The following is a 15,453-nucleotide window of genomic DNA, read 5'->3' on the forward strand; positions in this document are numbered from 1 at the left end:
ACATCCGGTTTGACTTTAAAACCCATCACAATGTACCTTCTGACTTAATTTTTTTAGGCTTATTGCATGTTACTCTCCACACATTCTGCATTTTAACCAAACTGATCTATTTGTTGTTCCTCAGATACAGTATTCCATTCCCCATCTCCATGCCTTTTCACAAGCTGTCCCTTGACCTGGAATTTGCCTTTTCCTCACCTGTCCCTTCTTTGAATTCCTAGCTTCTTTAAAGGTCTCAGTTCAAAAGGCATCTACAGTCCTCTTCAGTGCAAATGTTTCCCTCCCAGCTAGCTCTGCCCCAATTACTTTATGTTTACGTTGTATATATTTTATATTTACTTAGCTGCTGCACTGGTTCTTTCTCCCCCACCCCATTTAAATGTAAATGTCTTAGAGCAGAAATGGTTTTTATTCTCTTTGTATCCCAAGTGTGTGTGGCACATAGGCACTTAAATGCTTGTTGAATGAATGACTGGCTGAATGAATATTGATGCTGATAGTACAGTACATTAGAGAATCTTCTTTGACTCAGAGATCATTAACTTAAATGCTTAGAGTTTGACTTGAGCTCTGAAAGTTGGTAAATGTACTATATGTGGTTTGTTATTTTTTCTTTTATAACCTAAATGCGTTTTATCATTTTGCAGTGACATGGTTTACTGTGGAGTATACGATAATTCCTTAGACAATGACAACTACAATCTTGCTAAAGGTTTTAATTATCACCAAGGACCTGTAAGACTATTATTTCTCTTTTCTGAGTTTTCAGTTAAATTGAAATTTTATTTCTCACAAGTTATACTTAAATGTTATTAACTTTTTTTATATTTAGGAATGGCTGTGGCCAGTTGGATACTTTCTTCGTGCAAAATTATATTTTTCTAAGTTAATGGGACAGGAAACTTATTCACAGACAGTGTTTTTGGTTAAAAATGTTCTTTCCCGTCATTATGTTCATCTTGAGAGGTAAGTTGTAAGGCTATATGTTAAACTTTTTAACTGTTTAATTAAATATTTTAGATACCAATGAAATGCATTCCCCACTTCTAAAAGTACTTCATTTTATAAGCTAGAATTTTCTAAAGGAAACTGTAAATGGGTACACAACATAGTCCTGCAAAGGGATTTTCATTTTATTTTAACTAGTATTATATTAAGTAGTATGATTTTCATAGGGTTGATTGCTATTTTGAATACTTCATTTCCAAATTGGCTATACTAAGTTCCCTTTGTATGTGTTCGGTTAGATTCCTTATCTCCTGAACATAAACCTCTAAAATATTTGTTTTACATATATGCATGTATATGTATGTATTATTTGAGAGTAGGTTTCCATATCTGGTGCCTACCTCCCCGCTTCCTCTTTAGGAGGAGCACCATATTGGCATCAGACTTAGTGTGGACACCCTATTGGCTTAGCCCACTGCAGCCTTATTAAGATTCTAGAGCTCAAGCAATCCACCAGCCTCTGCCTCCCTCAAGATTGAGAATTATAGGCATGCACCACTATGCCTAAACTTTGTTTCCTTCTATAACAAATTACTACAGGCTATTTTGTTTTTTCCCCAAATAGAAAGGAGAGAGAAAAATCAGTTTTGCTGATTGTATTTGCAGTATTGTATTCTCTCAGAATTGTTAGGCAAGGGCAGCTAGGTGGCGCAGTGGATAAGGCACCAGCCTTGGATTCAGGAGGACCTGAGTTCAAAACCCAGCCTCAGACACTTACTAGCTTTGTGACCCTGGGCAAGTCACTTAACCCCCATTGCCCTGCCAAAAAAGAAAAAAGAAAAGAGAATTGTTAGGCAAAATACAAAATTCTTTAGTATTTCATAATGTTTCATCAAGTGAATAATAAGTGCCTACTTTGTACAAAGCACAAGGTTAGGCTCTGGGGATACAGAGACACAGCAATTCAGTTGAATAGACAGTAGATCTATATGGAAAGATAGATAAGATAAGATTAGATAAGATAGATGTTTCACAGACCATAGTCTCAAGAAGCTTACAATGGGGAAACACCACATAGCCAAATAACCATGACACAGGGTAAGTATAGTATGTGCAAAGGAGAACTCTTTTAGAAATTGGAAGATGGAGCGTTCGTTCCCTTCCAATTCACAAATATGAGAAAGCTGTCAAGGAAGATTTCATTTAACCCTGAAAAGACATCACACAGAGACGAAGAGAAATTAATCCTAAATATGAACAACAGTGTTAGCAAACTACTCTGGCTGAAATACATACTATAATACAAAGAGGAGTGAAATAAGGCTAGAAAGATAATTATAACCATATTGTGGAGGGGCTTGAATACCAAGATTGGGAATTTATTTATGTATAGTTTTTCAATGGGATATGGGGAACCACTGAAAGCTTTTAAGTAGGGGAGTAACTTGATTAGAAAAATGCATTTAAAACATAGATGGTCATATGAAAGATGGACTACAGAAAAAATAGACAATGACCATTTCTAACGAAAGACCATTTAGAATGCTGTTACAATAGTCTAGGCAAGAGGAAAAGGTGACCAAGGCTCAAACCAGGGAGTTTGCAGTGGGAGTATAAGTGAGAGGACAGATGAAAGATATATTCTGAAAGTAGACTCTAGAATGAACTTAGTAATTGATAATAAAGTGAGAAGTGTCAAGAAAAAAGCAGAGGTTAACTGGTCAAGGTTTACTAACAGCCCTGAGTGTCTAGTACTAACTGACAACAGAATGGAGAAGTTAGAGGGACAATGACAATCAGGTTTTGGGGGTTTTTTGTTTTTGTTTTTTGCAGGGCAGTAAGGGTTAAGTGACTTTATTTTTTCTAATTACATGTAAAGATAGCTTTCAGCATTCTTTTTTTTTTTGGTGGGGGGTGGGGCAGAGCAATGAGGGTTAAGTGACTTGCCCAGGGTCACACAGCTAGTAAGTGTCAAGTGTCTGAGGCTGGATTTGAACTCAGGTCCTCCCGAATCCAGGGCCGGTATTTTATTCACTGTACCACCTAGCTGCCCCAGACAATCAGGTTTTGAGGGAAACTCACTTGTATGTTTTCTTTCTTTCAGATCTCCTTGGAAGGGCCTTCCTGAACTGACAAATGAGAATGGACAGTACTGTTCTTTCAGCTGTGAAACACAGGCTTGGTCAATTGCTGCTATTCTTGAGATTCTTTTTGATTTATAGTTGATTTTTGACTGTTTCATAAAGTATATGCTCAGTTGTGTAACTATACACAGTTTGTACACTCTCAGTTCATTTAAAAATATAAGTATATCCCACTAACATCGTAGTGCCTGTGTAGGCAAAGCTTTGAATTCAGTGCAAGTTAACCAACACTTAATAAGTATCTATTATGTGCAGTGCACTGTGCTAATGTTTAATGAAAGCATTAATTTTGTCAGTGTAGATGGGTTGATTTATATTAGAATGGGAAAATCATTATTAGCCATGAAATATTTATTTTTACTTTAAATTTAGAAAATACTCTTCAACTTAAGGAAAATTAGATGTTTTGAAAAATAATCATGTTCTCATTTCTTTCATTTGTGTACTTGCTAAACTTTTTTAAACTAGGCAAAAGTACTTAAAAGAAATTTAAAAGGCATCTTTTAATAGGGGCATGTTCTTATATAGTAATGCATTCCATAGACTGTGGGCTCTTTATTGCCCTCTCCCTCTGCATTTTATTTTCAGTAAATAGAGAGTGTAATTCCATTTTAGACATATATTAAGTTCCTTCTAGGCAGAAGGCACTGTGCTAGACATTGAGCTTTTTTCACTGAGAAAATGGTATTATGCATTGGATACAGCTCTAATACAAAAAATTTTCCCATTCATAATGTTCTGTGCAATGTCTAGGATAAAATTTGCAGCCTATCAAACTTACCTCCCATGATAATCTATAATTTTCCTTCATCTTCAGACAATGTAGACTCCCTTATATTATATTTAAGTGATATTGCATGGCCCAATAAAGGGACAGGGCAGTGAGGGAAGTCAAATAATGGAGAAAAATGAAGGGCTCTTGATTGGATCGTTCTTTAGGGTAAATGATTGAGTACCAATTAAATATAAAATTAGTGACCAAATAAAAAGGTTTTTTTCAAATAGTTTCTGTTATAGAGATACATGATATTTTTTTCTTAGTGTCTAAACTCAGGATATAGAAATAATCAGCAGTTTTAATTTAGGGTCCTAATTTTAAGGGGAGAATTGTAACCCTTAAAACTGGCCTTCTATTAAAATAATAAATACATTTTCAGAATATAAACCTTTGAAGAAAATATTCTTAATTTTACAGAATATATCAGTTTACATAGTATGTTGTAAAAGATTCTGTTGGTCAATTATACTGGGTACTTTTTTCCATTAAATATATTTCTATATTGACTAGTTTTAGCCTTGTGAACAGTTTTAAAAGGAAAAAAGTTTACAGTCTTGAATAAATGCATTTGTAAACAGTTTTTGCACATAATTTATTTTAATGTTTTAATCATAAAATTATGTAGGATATATGGAGGGAAGAAAATTGTCTTGCCTTACCAATTTTATATGCTTTCCCCCTAAGTATTGGTTGTGAATCATGCCACTAAAACCCTAAAATGGTAACTGTTCCTAAGATTGGCATAATTTTAAACATTAATATGAAAGAGGATCCCTAAAGAGAATTCATCTGTTTTGCTAGGTATACAAATAAGGAATATTGATAATGTTAGTTATTTTCACAAATACACATAATTTGTCAATATAAAAAATTATTAATAACAAGTAAATTAGCTAGAATTATGCTTTCAGTGGCATTGGCCTCAGAAACAAATAATTGTCATTTGCATGCTAAATCTGATTGCTACACTTAAGGAGAAATAGAAGCTGTATTTTTAAATGGCTGAGAAATAGCACTGGGGAAGATGTTGCAGCAATACTTTGTGCCAGATTACACCCCAAAAATGATTTTATAAAGTCAAATTACAAAATGACTTATAAAATAATTGTCATTTTTAATGTTTGTGTGTTCTGAACCATAGTTTTTTATTTGTTTTTTTAATGTTGTCCCAGTTAATAAAAGAATATCCATGGTTAATGAAATATTAGTACAGTGACACTTCATTTTTGTAGGGTTCCTTACTTGGGAACCTCAACTATCCATAACAGTGAGAAGTAAAAAATAAAGGGAGAGGGGCAGCTAGGTGGCGCAATGGATAAAGCACCGGCCCTGGAGTCAGGCCTCAGACACTTAACACTTTTAGCTGTGTGACCCTGGGCAAGTCACTTAACCCCAATTGCCTCACTAAAAAAATTAAAAATAAAGGGAGAAAAAAGTCAGTAACCACAAAGACTCCTCTATATCATTCATAGATAAGCCCCTAAGCTACTCAGCACCCAGAGAATGAACTTGTTCCATTCTAAAAATCTTGATTATATGGTTTCTCAGCCCAGCAGAGATTAAAATTTAATGCAATTCAGCAAATATTTAGTGAAGCCCTGTCACATATAAAGAGCATTCTATAAAATGAGATAAAGGAGTCCCTGCCTTCATAAAGCTTATAGCCTAGTTAACAGCAATTTAGAAAAAGGGAAAAGATAGTTGTCCAAACAGGGTAATGGTGAAAGAGCCAAAAAAGTGACAGGTTGACATAACTCAAAAAACAAAGTAGTCTGGAGCTCTTTGGTTAGAGCGAGTAGCCCTACATACCTCACTAGCTCCTGTTAACACCATTGTATTACAGCAAAACATAATAGTTGTTTATAAGGATACGGAGAGAGAAAAAGGTGAAATGTTACAATTACTCTTAAAGCAAAAAAAAAAAAGGTTTATTGTATTTTGGAGAAATATTGATTTTAAATAGTTAAAATGAAAACTTTGGCCCTTTTAAAAGTATAAGCTTTAATTTTTTGGAAAATTCACTTATGTAGAATACCTCATTCCCCAAAAATAATTGTATGAAGTGTTACACTTATTTTAACAAGTAATAATTCTGTGCCTTGTTCTTTTACCAACCCCAATGATGCTACTCTTTAAATTAATATAAGGGACTTTGCCATGTTACAATATTACAAACATTTTAATATGCACTTATCTTTTTAATGACATCAGAAACAGTTGAGTAAAGAAAGAAAATCATTAACTCTGTGTGATGTAATATTAAAACAATTATAAGTATACTGTATGTTTTTACCAGTTACTGTATTTTGAAAGACTTTGTCCTTTCAGTTGTCTGTGTGGAACAAATAAAACTCTCTCTAAAGAACTACGTTGTTTTCATGTTATAGATCTAGAACTGAAAGATACCTGAGATGCCATCTGGTCCAGTTCCCTTGTTTTCCAAATAAAGAAATTAAGAATCAGAGAGCTTCAGTGACTTGCCCTGAATGACATGTGTTAGCAGTGAGATCTGATCCCAGTTCTTCCCGATTCTAAGTCCAGAACTTTTGCCGCTGCACACAGCTACCCCCCCAAAGGCCCTCATTCATAGAATGCCCTCCCTCCTTTCTTGTGTACCCTTCAAAGCTCCATTCAAATGCCACTTCCTTCAAGAGGCCTTTCTGGGCTTTCCCTCATAGCTAAAAACCCCACCCAGTCACTATATTTCTTTTGTATTCTTTATTCTATCTGTGAGCATGTGTCCCCCCATAGAAAACGTAAGCTCCTGGGTATCAGGCACTGACTCACTTTAGTATCTGTATCCACAGTGCCTGGCACATACTGTAATAACAACTAGCATTTATATAACTTTTTTTTTCTTTTTCTTTTTTTTTTTCTTTTTTGCAGGGCAATGAGGTTTAAGTGACTTGCCCAAGGGTCACACAGCTAGTAAGTGTCAAGTATCTGAGGTCAGATTTGAACTCAGGCCCTCCTGAATCCAGGGCCAGTGCTTTATCCACTGTACCACCTATCTGCCCCCTATGTAGCCTTTTAAGGTTTGCAAAGTACTCTACATATGTTATCTCATCTTATCTTCATGACAACCTTGGGAGGCATATAGAAACAGATATGAAAACTGAGACAGGCTAGTTAAGTATCTTGGCCAGGGTCAAACAGCTATTAAATATCTGAGGTAGGATTTTAATTCAGGTCTGTCCAACACTCCTACACTCTGTGCCACCTAGCTGCTTCTAATTCTAGGTACTTAGATGCATGTTGGTTGATTGCCAAGTTTGTCTTCAAAAAGTATGTCCAGGGGGCGGCTAGGTGGCGCAGTGGATAGAGCACCGGCCCTGGATTCAGGAGTACCTGAGCTCAAATCCGGCCTCAGACACTTGACACTTACTAGCTGTGTGACCCTGGGCAAGTCACTTAACCCCCATTGCCCCGCAAAAAAAAAAAAAAAGTATGTCCAATTTGAAGAAGTATTTCTTAATTCCTTTAGGATTTACTATGGTGTGATTATTTAGATGGTCCTCAAAGACAGTTTTAATAAAATTTTTACTTTATCTTGAATTAATACTTATTTACCAGCACCTAACAGAGCCAGCATCCCTGTCAATTGCCTGCTTCTCTGCTGCCTACAAATATGACCATGTCTTTCCCATCCTCAAAAAACTCACTTAATCTCTCCATCCCTTCCAACTATCATCATCTCTTATGGTTCTAAATCCCTTGAGAAAACTATCTAGAACAGTTACCTCCACTTCCTTTCTACTCTCAATTCTCTATGATCTAGCTTCTGACCTCTTCATGCAGTTAAAACTGCTCTCTCCAAATTTCTTAATTGCCAGATCTAATGGATTTTTCTTAATTTTCATCCTTGATCTTTCTATAGCCCTTGACACCCTCTTATCCTTGATATTCTCCTTTTTCTGGGTTTTTGTGACATTATTCTCTCCTAATACATGAAACAGCACATTTTAGAAAATAACATATTTATAATTTCCTAAAACAAAGGCATTTTAAAGACAGGACTCCATGCTCTTTGCCTTTTATCTGTACTGATTTAGTTCCTACACTTTTTGAACACACATTGTGTTCCTGACAAACATAAATTAGTTCAAGGTTTCCATTTGAGCCATCATCATAAATGTTTTAAAAAGTTAACTCCTCAGCAATGAATCATTAGTCATGGGGAATGCTGTTATAAACACAGACCCTTACCCCAGTAGGATCTGACTGAAAAGTTCATAGCAACATATCCTTTAAAGCCACAAAATTCCCCAAGATGCATTCAGTGCCTCAGGAAAAAAGTAAAACTAGGAACATCTACCTTCAGATTCTGGGAGTGCACAGCCTTTCTTCCTAAATAAGGATGTCACTAGGGGCCAGCCACAGTGCATTCCCAATCCTGGACAACCCAAAGACTGTAACAGTGACAGGACACTGGGATTCTAAAGATATGAAAGCCTTTTTGTCAATTAGAAAACACTAGACATGTGAGAGGTGACTGCAGGATTAAATATTTGTATTCTGCTTCACCACTGGGGACAGAGGGGGGCTCTGAGTGGGACCCCAAACTATTTCATCCAATCACTTCTAATATATATTCAAGTTTTCAAAGGTTCTACAGGAGAAATCCTGAGAGAACAGTGACACAAGTAATTGACATTTTTCTGTAGCAGCCTAAAAGTAACCTAAGTTTCTTTAAAAAAAAAAAAAATCCCATCCATGCAGGGAAAACCAAATGGATGAAGAATGTTCATTGTCCAGATTTCAATATGGATAGACAACATATAGAGCTACCCAACAGTGTGTACATCTGGGACAGACAATATGTAATAGGATTTCTTACCTTTTTTATGGCATAGACCTTGCTGCCAGTTTAGTGAAGCCAAGAGACCCTTTCCCAGAATTATGTTTGTTGCCTTCTTCATTATTGAAGAAAATCCTGAATTTAGAGGAATAGCATAAATGAAAATGTAATTTTTCTCATCCAAGTACGCAACTTCCCCTTAGAATCTATTCATAGACCCCTTGGGGATCCACTGGCCCCAGCCATTGGTATAAATGGACATGAGCTGAGCCCAGAGTTTGGGTTTTTTTTTAATGGGCTATATTTCATTTGGGAAATTGCAAAGCTTTTTCCTGACCCCATACTTTCTATGAACAAAGACCTACTTTTAAAATACCAAAAAAACTAACATTTTACCCTTGTCTGCAGCAAGACATAGACTATCTTTGTCTCTAAATGGCTAAAGATAAATATCACACAGAAGGCAATGGAGATGTGTATGGTGCGTATGAACAGTCTGCAACATGAAATCAATGACAAATTCAGAAGAAAAATGAGTAAAGGATGCCATAGAGGAGAACTGTATGAAAGGAAGGGAGATGGGTTGGTCTCATGGCAAGAGCAAGGCAAGAGTGGTAGACAGCCAAAATGCTCCACTGGTACCCTTGTAATGTTGAGAGAAAGCAAGGAAGGCCTGCAGCACATTGGTAGATCCCCTCTGGTGAATTTTTGCAAAAATAAGGACAAGAGTTAAAGAGGACAGGAAAGCACAGATGAGTTACCGTCTAGATCACTGGAGGTAAAGTCAAATCAAAGACAACCTTTTCAGTAATTCCAAGGTTGCTCATTTCTCAGCCTTTAGCAGCAAAAACTCTCTAAATGGATAATTAACACTCTATAAATGGTAAATGTATCTTCTGTGCCACTAAAGGCGAGAGCAAAATCCAACACACAACTAACATGGTAATTTGAGGGTGGGGGCACTAGCACTTAAAGGAATCAGAAAATCCTGCACTGTAGAAGACAGTTCCTGAGCTTCATCTTGTTGGAACTGAGGGAATTCTACGAGGTGCAGGTGAAAAGAAAATGCAGCTTATGTTCTATCCTAGAGGCAGTAAAGAGCCAATGGAATTTATTGAGTAGGAAAGTGACATAAGATCTCTTAAAGTAGGAGACTTGAAGCAGAGAGATCAATTAGGAGGCTTACAGTCATTTAGGCAAAAGGTAATAAGGGCCTGAAGATGGATGACCAGAGAGAAGGGGTCTGATTGAGAGATGTTGTTCAAGGTAGTATTAACAAGATTAGGGAACTGATCAGGAAAACGAGGTGGAGAGTGAGGAGTCGAGGACAGCACCAAAGTTACAAACCTAGGGGACTGAAAGAATGGTGGACCCTTGACAGAAATAGGGAAGTTTTGGAGAGGGGTTGAGGAAAAGATAAGTACTGTTTTGGACATGATTGAGTTTGAGATGTCCTCAGGACATCCAGTTTGCAATATCCAATAGGCACCTGGTGATGTGTTGAAGTTCAAGTATTGAATAATCTGAGGGTCTCCGGCATAATTATGATAATTAAACTAACCCATGACTGTTGAAGTCACCAAGATGAGGATAAGGGTACGATCTAGAGAGTATGACCTGGAATGATGAACTAACAAATTTTAATGAGTATCCTGGATAACAAATGCAGCAAACTGGTTGAGAAGGACAGAGAGAAAGAGACACAGAGAGAGAAAGACATACAGAGAGAGGGACAGAAAGACAGAAAGAAAGATGAGGAAGAGAGAGAGAGAACTAAAAAAACAAAAAAAAAATACCTATTAGATTTGGAAATTAAAAGAGGTCACTGATAAAGTTTGGAAAGGGCAGTTTCATTGGAGCAATTAGATCAAAAGTCAAATTATAAAGGATTGAATGAAAGGAGAAGGCTGTGAGTGTAGGCAACTTTTTCTAGGAGTTCAATGCCTGGCTTATAGTAAGCATTTAGTAAAGGAGAGATATAAGTAGATAGCCTGTGGCTCAAGAAAATTAAGTGGCTTTCTTTTCATTACTAGATGTCTGGACTTGAACCCTGGTCAAGTAAATTCAGAAGTCTAAACCAACCCCCTCACTTCATAGATGAAGAAACTAACCAGAGGTAAAATGACTAGTTTAAGTAGTAGCACAGTCAGAATTCAGACCCTTGGCACAAATAAGAAAGATAAAGGAGCAGGGGTAAGGAAGAGGTACACATGTGGAATGTTGTGTGCACTTTCAGAGGAAGTCTCTGTATTATTAGTTTTACTTAACTGCTTTATTTTGTAACAGGAAAACTCACAAAGAGAGTAATCTGTATAATGTTTTGTTTTTCTGTGTTTGTAATGTTAAAAAAAACACGTAATAAAACTTCAAAAAGACAGACGGGGGATGGGACAGGGGGAGAGAGAGAGAGAGACGGGGTGCTGGGGCAGCGAGAAAGAAGCGGGGAGAGACAGAGACACGGGAAACAGAAACGGAAGGAAACAGACGGACACAGAGAGAAAGACAGAGCGACAGGGACGTCAACAGAGACAGACAAAGACGGAGAAACAGAGACAGAGACAGACAAAGAGACAGAGAGCACTAGCTAGGCAATAACCTTTGTACGTCGCAGCTCTGACCCGTCCATGGCTGGGAGGGCTGTAAAGGCTCCTTCCTCAGCCTCAAAGCCTCTCCTTCCATGGCTGACTGCAACTTTGGAAGACTCTCCCGGCGTCACCTACCCGCCTTCTGAAGTGCCCTCTCTACCTCTACCCCGGGGCACAGAGGGAGGGAACTCGAGTTTACCTCTGGGTCCAACAGTCAGGCCTTCTTGGACTGGCATGCGTTCATCGGCCAATCCAAAGCTCCAGGTGGCAGGCTTACTTAGGTGTGGGGAGTCACGCAGGTGAACGCAGACATCAAATGATTTGCGAGAGTCCCCTCTCCTGGTCCGAAGATGCCCCGGCCACTCCCCCGCCCCCTCCATCCCCCCGCCCACTTAATCAGCGGAAGCTTCTTAAGTACCTGCCTACCCCCCTCCACCATGAGCTGCTCACTTCCAGCTGCTGCGGTGGCAGGACAGCTTGGCCGTCTTGCAGCCGCTGTTTGCTTGCATCTTCTCTAAGCTGCGGCGTCTCTCCCCACGCCACTCCACCCCAAGGTGAGCGCGAGGAGTATCCCGTAGAATAGGGAGCGGGGGGGAGGCTGGACAGGCTCTACATCTCCATCTCTATCTCTATCTCTTCCCTTCCTCCTGAGTTTCTGTTTCACTTGTCTCCGGGGAGGTTGGAAGAGTCCCCACTCTGGGGATGGTCTTCGAGGCCCGATATTTGGGCCTCCCCAGGATGCCTGAGCACCTCTGGACTTGCAAATGAATGTTTAGGGCGCATCTGGCAATCCCCACTCTCCCTCTGTGCGGTACACTGTGTGCTACACAGTTTCTTTCCCTCTGCTCTTGACTTTTGATTCCAAACCGCAGGCCGTTGTAACGTCTCCCCGTTGGCAGAAGAAAGTATTGACTTGTTGCCCTAACTTAAACCTGTTTTCATTTTGGCATCTGTCTGCCGGTCTTTATTAGGCTCCTTGAGCCTGTTGTGCAGGCACGAGAAGACAAAATCCCTTACAGTGACACAACCTATCCTTCCAGAGATGTTTCTGTACCTGCCTCTTTCAGACATCCAGGCTTTTCTTATTCCCCCACCCCCGCCCCCGAGACTCTTGCAGCCCTGATGCCCTGTGTGTATATCCCTCTAGTAGCGAGAAGTGATGCCTATTGCCTAGTTAACAACTCTCTGAGATACACAGCAATTTTTTCCGAGTTTAGAAATTACGGTTGTGCCATGAGAAATCCTGATTGGGCATAAATACAGTTTTGAAGCCATAATCTACGACATGAATTCCCAGCCAGAGGGTTTGTCCTTCCCTATTTGAAGGCGGGTCATCAGATAGATGTGAATATCTAAGCAGGCAAATCAAAACTCAGAACTAGTTATCCCTAATTTAGGAAGTCCGAGGTCTTTCTCACCCTCCTTTGTAGAGCAGACAACCAGGATCCCGGGTGTTTGCTATTTATTGTTTATGGAAAGACATGGAAGGCGGGGTTCATGCTTTCAAAAATGAGCCTTAGGGGAAGTTAGTTGGCGTAGTGGATAAAGCACCGGCCCTGGATTCAGGAGTACCTGAGTTCAAATCCGACCTCAGACACTTGACACTTACTAGCTGTGTTACCCTGGGCAAGTCACTTAACCCCCATTGCCCCCCCCCCAAATGAGCCTTAAAGCAAAGATTCTATGGAATTTATTTTCCAAAGGATGTTTTTAATAAAAGACAATCTCGGTTGTCTAAGCCTGCTTTCTGCCTACAGTTTTCATTGTACATTCTTGATTTCCTAGCCAAAACTGCCCTGTGGTGTTAAGGAGAAATCTCAGGCTTTAAACTATAGATGATGTTGTATATGCTTTTTGTTGGTCTTTATATTATAGCTTTTTATATTTTAAAGTTTTTTCATGACCATCACGATGCCTTTGTGGTGGTGGTATTCCCTCAAGTGATAAATTCATCTTGTATGTAAAATTATATATTGGGGTAATTAGTGTTATAGGAGTTAATTTATGTATATTTTTTTTGGTGAGGCAGTTGGGGTTAAGTGACTTGCCCAGAGTCACACAGCTAGTGTCAAGTGTCTGAGGTCATATTTGAACTCAGGTCCTCCTGAATCCAGGGCCAGTGCTCTATCCACTGCACCATCTAGCTGCCCCGATTTATGTATCTTAATGCCCAGTTTATTTAAAATGTTACAGAGGGGGGAAAAAACTGGCTGCTACAGTGATTTTGCTGAGTCATTTTGCTGATTCTGTTATGACTAAAGCAATTAAATTGTATTCATTAACTTTAACATCTGAGATTGTGTATAAGTATAACCTATATGGGATTGTTTGCTATCTTGGGGAGGGTGAGGGGAGGGTGGGAGGGAGAAAAATTTGGAATTCAAAATCTTATAAAAATGAATGCTGAAAACTATCTTTACATTTAATGGGGGGGGCAGTGAGATAAAATACTGTTAAGTTAAAAAAAAAATATCAGAGAGGCAGCCTCAGTCCCAGAATCAGGAAGACCTAGGTTCAAGTTTCTCTCTCCCAAGCATACTGCCTCTGTGACCCTGGACAAATAAGTCACTTCTCAATTCCACAAGAAACTCTAAGAATATGTTGCAAATTTGCATTGGTAGAAGTTTCTTCATTAGGAATTACCTTGTAAACCCAGATGACTTTTAGCATGGTGATGTCATCAATAGTAATAAGAAAGTTTAAAAGATGAGGGAGGATAGGGGAGCAGAGATCATGTTTTGTTTTGGACATGTTGAATTTGAGATGCCTATGGGACATCCTGTTCAAGATGTCTAAAAGGCAGCTGGTGATACAGGACTGTTACTCAGAAGAGAAGCTACAGCTGAATGTATAGATCTGGGGGTATTATACAGAGAGGGGTGATGATTGGTCCTTGTAATCTTATGAGATCCCCAAATGAAATATTGAGGAGCATCCAAGACGGAGCCATGTATAACACTTACCATATCTGTAGTATCTACCTTCCTACTGAGAAAAGTGGATTTCCTTATCAGTTCTTCAGGACTGAAATTGATGACTTCAGTTCATTGTCATTCAGTCTTTTTTCAGTTGTAGTCAACTCTTTGTGACCCCATTTGGGGGTTTCTTAGCCAAGATAATAGTTTATTTCCTTCTCCAGCTCATTTTACTGATGAGGAAACTAGAATGTGACTGATATTGGATTTGAACCCAGGTCTTCCTGACTCCTCTCTATTCACTGGGCCACTTAAGCTGCCCATTATTAGAGTTCAATAAAGTTTTAGGATTGCTATCATTTACATGATTCTAGTCATTATGTGTATAGTTCTCTCGCTTTGAACTTCACTTGAGATGAATCTTCCCATGTTTCTCTGAATTCCCCTCATTCATAATTTCTTGTGGCATGATATTTATTATCTTCATTTGCCACCATTTTTCAATCCAATACTTAATCATTAGATGTTCATTTTTTGTTTCTTGTTTGACAAAATACTTTCTAAGCTCCCAAATGGTAGAAGACTTTAAAATTAACCAAATAGCCAACCTTCTTCCTTCGTTATATTGATTGGCTTTTAATCTGAAGCATTAGATCCTTTTATATCAAGGTATACCTTCATGAGAATAATGATATAATATAAGACCTGGACATGGCTCTTTCCAACTGTCACAAGTTTATGTTTTCTATAAGTCTTTTTTTTTGTTTTGTTTTGTTTTGGTTTTTGGTTTTGGTTTTTTGTGAGGCAATTGGGATTAAGTGACTTGCCCAGGGTCACACAGCCAGTAAGTGTTAAGTGTCTGAGGCCGGATTTGAACTCAGATACTCCTGAATCCAGGGCCAGTGCTCTATCCACTGTGCCATCTAGCTGCCCCTATAAGTCTTTAATTGAGTTAATTTTAAACTAATATTCAAGGGTTAAATGAGGGCTCAAAAATATTTTACTTTTCTTTTCTAGAAGTATTTTCTTTTCTATGCCCAATTACTCACCAACCTCTTGACCCTGGTTTCAATTCTACTCAACTTTCTTGGTCTTTATTTCCATTGTCTTTCTTGGATTCCCCCCTCCCCCCATCTGTGTCTCATGTGCCTTGGAATGTACAGTACTTTAAAACCATCTTACACATTTTATCTTGTTTTGTGTACATACCTTATCGCTTCCTGATAGACTTCAGCATCATAAGCATGGACCATAATGTCTTATGACCTCCATAACACCTTGTACA

The 15,453-nt window shown here is 38.5% G+C and overlaps 2 protein-coding genes across 5 annotated transcripts in view; both read left to right on the top strand.

Annotated features, from left to right (window-relative positions):
• The window catches only part of AGL (amylo-alpha-1, 6-glucosidase, 4-alpha-glucanotransferase), a 66,641-nt gene extending 60,406 nt beyond the window's left edge, over window positions 1–6,235 (top strand). For all 4 annotated transcript variants that reach the window (XM_044003655.1, XM_044003654.1, XM_044003657.1 and 1 more), the window contains exons 32-34: window positions 648–735; window positions 833–966; window positions 3,053–6,235. In XM_044003655.1, the coding sequence (XP_043859590.1) occupies window positions 648–735; window positions 833–966; window positions 3,053–3,170 (340 nt within the window). In that variant the 3' untranslated portion in view covers window positions 3,171–6,235. The remainder of the gene's footprint in view (window positions 1–647; window positions 736–832; window positions 967–3,052) is intronic.
• A 5,469-nt stretch (window positions 6,236–11,704) lies between these two features.
• LOC122726602 (putative ferric-chelate reductase 1) overlaps window positions 11,705–15,453 on the top strand; it is a 67,016-nt gene continuing 63,267 nt past the window's right edge. The window contains exon 1 of the mRNA XM_043964428.1: window positions 11,705–11,807. The gene's annotated coding sequence lies outside the window, so the exon portion shown is untranslated. The remainder of the gene's footprint in view (window positions 11,808–15,453) is intronic.

The sequence above is a fragment of the Dromiciops gliroides genome, chromosome 4, assembly GCF_019393635.1.
Source record: "Dromiciops gliroides isolate mDroGli1 chromosome 4, mDroGli1.pri, whole genome shotgun sequence".
Lineage (NCBI taxonomy): Eukaryota > Metazoa > Chordata > Mammalia > Microbiotheria > Microbiotheriidae > Dromiciops > Dromiciops gliroides.